The following is a 4,187-nucleotide window of genomic DNA, read 5'->3' on the forward strand; positions in this document are numbered from 1 at the left end:
GTGGCCCTGAAGGTCAGTGTCCAGGCTGAAGTTCTGTTCCCCCTTAAAGATCCTCCCCACAGAATGTCCTTTCTCAGCTCCAGCCAGGTGATGCTCAACACTCAGGTGAGAAAGACAAAAAGCCACAGCAATGTGTTGAAAGCAACACTAATTTATGTGTCTATATCCCAAATATTAAACTCCCGTCGATTTCAGGAGTTATTACCATCAGTGTTACAGGAGTTATAAATCCCAACTGTCAGAATGAACACGATTCATTCCGGGATGTGAATAACAGCAGAATCCAACCCGTGCAGTCACTTGTGAACTCGCTGATGTCTCAGGAGGTTGCCTGACATAGAGAATCCCTTGTCACACTCAGAGCAGGTGAACGGCCTCTCCCCAGTGTGAACGCGCTGGTGTGTCACAAGGTAGGATGATGTAGTGAATCCCTTCCCACATTCAGAGCAGCTTAACGGCCTCTCCCCAGTGTGAACTCGCTGGTGTGTCAGCAGTTTGGATGATGTAGTGACTCCCTTCCCACATTCAGAACAGGTGAAGGGCCTCTCCCCAGCGTGAACACGCTGGTGTGTCAGCAGGTGGGATAAATTAGTGAATCCCTTCCCACATTCAGAGTAGCTGAACGGCCTCTCCCCAGTGTGAACTCGCTGGTGTGTCAGCAGGTGGGATAACTGAGTGAATACCTTCCCACATTCAGAGCAGCTGAACGGCCTCTCCCCAGTGTGAACTCGCTGGTGTGTCAGCATGTGGGATAACTGAGTGAATACCTTCCCACATTCAGAGCAGCTGAACGGCCTCTCCCCAGTGTGAACTCGCTGGTGTCTCAGAAGATGGGATGATGTAGTCAATCCCTTCACACAGTCGGAGCAGGTGAATGGCCTCTCCCCAGTGTGAACTCGCTGGTGTCTCAGCAGGTCGGATGATGTAGTGAATCCCTTCCCACAGTCAGAGCAGGTGAATGGTCTCTCCCCAGTGTGACTGCACTTGAGTCTCTCCAGGTTGGATAACTGAGTGAATCCCTTCCCACAGTCGGAGCTGGTGAACAGTCTCTCCCCAGTGTGAACTCGCCGATGTATTTCCATCTGGGACGGGTAGTTCAATCGTTTCCCACAGTCCCCACATTTACACGGTTTCTCGCCAGTGTGACTGCACTTGTGTCTCTCCAGTTTGGATGATCGGCTGAAGCCTTGTCCACACACAGAGCACGTGTACCGTTTCTCCCCACTGTGAATGGTGCGTTCTGCTTCCATGGTCAAAAGCTGATGATATTCCAGTCCCGATGTAGCGAGTGACTGTCAGATCTTGAGGTGATGTTTGGTTTCAGCTTCCAGTCTACAAATCCTCCCCTTTTAACACCCTGCAAAGTAAATTTCAAACAGGAAAAGGGAGTGTGAGAGAGAGCTCACAATAACACAAAGGCAGGTTGTGAAATTGAGCTTAATGAGTCTGTTCATGTGTGGGGCCGGCACTAGAAAAAAGTGACCATGAAAGCTGCCGGATTGTCGTAATAAAACATCTGGGTCACTGCTGTCCTTCAGGGAATGGAACCCACCTCCCTCGACAGGCCCACATGGTAAATTGTTGTTCCCACTGGGCCCAGAAGTACTGGGGGTGAAACCCAGCAGCTTCTCCCCCGTCTCCATCCAGCTCAAATTGATGCAACAAACAGACCCACACAGGAGGCCAGTGAGTGACTTCCACATCCAGCGCCCAGCCTGATACAGAGCGGCTGGGAATTGCTGGGCCTGCTGTATAAATGTAAGTTGTTGTATTCCTGGTGTGGGGGAGGTGCTGCCCCCGGGGGTTGCTGGTGCTGGGCCCGGTGGCTCTGACTCAGGGCCTGAGAACCGCACTCGGTGTTGCCCGGGGACTGAGAGCCGCACTCGGTGTTGCCCGGGGACTGAGAGCCGCACTCGGTGTTACCCGGGGACTGAGAGACGCACTCGGTGTTGCCCGGGGACTGAGAGCCGCACTCGGTGTTGCCCGGGGCCCGAGAGCCGCACTCGATGTTGCCCGGGGACTGAGATCCACACTCGGTGTTGCCCGGGGCCCGAGAGCCGCACTCGATGTTGCCCGGGGACTGAGAGCCACACTCGGTGTTGCCCGGTGCCCGAGAGCCGCGCTCAGTGTAGACCGGGGACTTAGAGCCGCACTCGGTGTTGCCCGGGGGCCGAGAGCCGCCCTCGGTGTTGCCGGTGGACTGAGAGCTGCGCTCGGTGTTGCCCGGGGCCCGAGAGCCGCGCCCGGTGTTGCCCGTGGTCTGAGAGCCACACTCGGTGTTGTCCCGGGACGGACAGCCGCACTCGGTGTTGCCCGGAGACGGACAGCCGCACTCGGTGTTGCCCGGGGACCGAGAGCTGCGCTCGTTATTGCCCGGGGCCCGAGAGCCGCGCTCGGTGTTGCCCGGGGACTGAGAACCGCACTCGGTGTTGCCCAGGGACTGAGAGCCGCGCTCGGTGTTGCCCGGGGACAGAGAGCCACACTCGCTGTTGCCCGGGGACTGAGAGCCCCACTCGGTGTTGCCCGGGGCCCGAGAGCTGCAATCACTGTTGCCCGGGGACTGAGAGCCACACTCGGTGTTGCCCGGGGACTGAGAGCCACACTCGCTGTTGCCCGGGGACTGAGAGCCACGCTCTGTTAAAAAGGAGGCAGACAAAAAGCGGCAAACTATAGACCAGTTAGCCTAACATCTGTGGTTGGGAAAATGTTGACGAGTTCATTCTTAAAGAAACATTAGCAGGACATTTGGAAAAACATAATTCGGTCAGGCAGAGTCAGCATGGATTTATGAAGGGGAAGTTAAGTTTGACAAATTTGCTAGAATTCTTTGAGCATGTAACGAACATAGAAACATAGAAAAATAGGAGCAGGTGTAGGCCATTCGGCCCTTCGAGCCTGCACCGCCATTCAAAATCATGGCTGATCATTCCTTCAAAACCCCTTTCCTGCTTTCTCTCCATACCTCTTGATCCCCTTAACCGTAAGAGCCATATCTAACTCCCTCTTGAATATATCCAGTGAACTGGCCTCAACAACTCTCTGCGGCAGGGAATTCCACAGGTTAACAACACTCTGAGTGAAGAAGTTTCTCCTCATCTCAGTCCCAAATGGCCTTCCACTTATCCTAAATGCAATGATTATTTTCATTTTTGGTGTTATTCAAAACAGGTGGAAATACACAGCAAATCAAAACTTTAAAAAATTAGGAGAAAATAAGCAATAGCAGCAAACTAAATCAGTTCTCTATTAGGCAATGGCATACGTCATCAAACTTCTTCTCTGCTTTTACCATGTTGAAAATAATTCTGAAATGAAATATTTTTGTCCTCAAATATCAGTCCATTTTTAAATAGTACGCGAAAGTTATAATTTTATCTCATCTCAAAATCACTAATCCATCATTCAGACCAGGCCTGGACATTTGGAAGAAATGCATTCTTTCTATTTTTAACTTGTACAATACCAAACATTCAGGAATTCATTTTTCACATTTGGTCGGTCAATTTCTCCTGAATACTGTCAGAGGTGCTTTCGATGAATTATGTTCCACTTCACATCATGGGCCAGGGTGGATAAAGTGGGTGTGGTATATTTGGACTTCCAGAAGGTATTTGACAAGGTGCCACATAAAAGGTTACTGCACAAGATAAAAGTTCACGGGGCTGGAGGTAATATATTAGGATGGATAGAGGATTGGCTAACTAACATACAACAGAGAGTCTGGGTAAATGGTTCATTCTCGGGTTGGCAATCAGTAATGAGTGGGGTGCCGCAGGCATCAGTGCTGGGAACCCAACTATTTACAATCTATATTAACGACTTGGAAGAAGGGACCGAGGGGCCACTGTACAGCACAATTCTAAAAGGACAAAGGGTGTTAAAAAAACAAGCCTGAAGGCTTTGTGTCTTAATGCAAGGAGTATGCGTAATAAGGTGGATGAATTAACTGTGGAAATAGATGTGAACAGATATGATTTGATTGGGATTACAGAGACGTGGCTCCAGGATGATCAGGGCTGGGAATTCAAGATTCAGGATGGATAGAATAAAGGAAAAGGAGGTGGGGTAGCATTGCTGGTTAAAGAGGAGATTAATGCAATAGTTAGGAAGGACATTAGCTTGGATGATGTGGAATCTATATGGGTAGAGCTGCAGAACACCAAAGGGCGAAAAACGTTAGTGGGTGT

At 50.7% G+C, this 4,187-nt stretch overlaps 1 protein-coding gene across 1 annotated transcript; it reads right to left on the minus strand.

Annotated features, from left to right (window-relative positions):
• Positions 1–296: 296 nt before the first annotated feature.
• Positions 297–3,292, minus strand: LOC139239585 (gastrula zinc finger protein XlCGF57.1-like). Its single transcript, XM_070868364.1, has 3 exons — positions 3,263–3,292; positions 2,051–2,440; positions 297–998 (listed from the first exon to the last, which is right to left on the minus strand). Exons 1-3 carry the CDS (start codon positions 3,290–3,292, stop codon positions 297–299), a joined length of 1,122 nt encoding a protein of 373 aa, XP_070724465.1.
• Positions 3,293–4,187: the final 895 nt, after the last annotated feature.

The sequence above is a fragment of the Pristiophorus japonicus genome, chromosome 28, assembly GCF_044704955.1.
Source record: "Pristiophorus japonicus isolate sPriJap1 chromosome 28, sPriJap1.hap1, whole genome shotgun sequence".
NCBI lineage: Eukaryota > Metazoa > Chordata > Chondrichthyes > Pristiophoridae > Pristiophorus > Pristiophorus japonicus.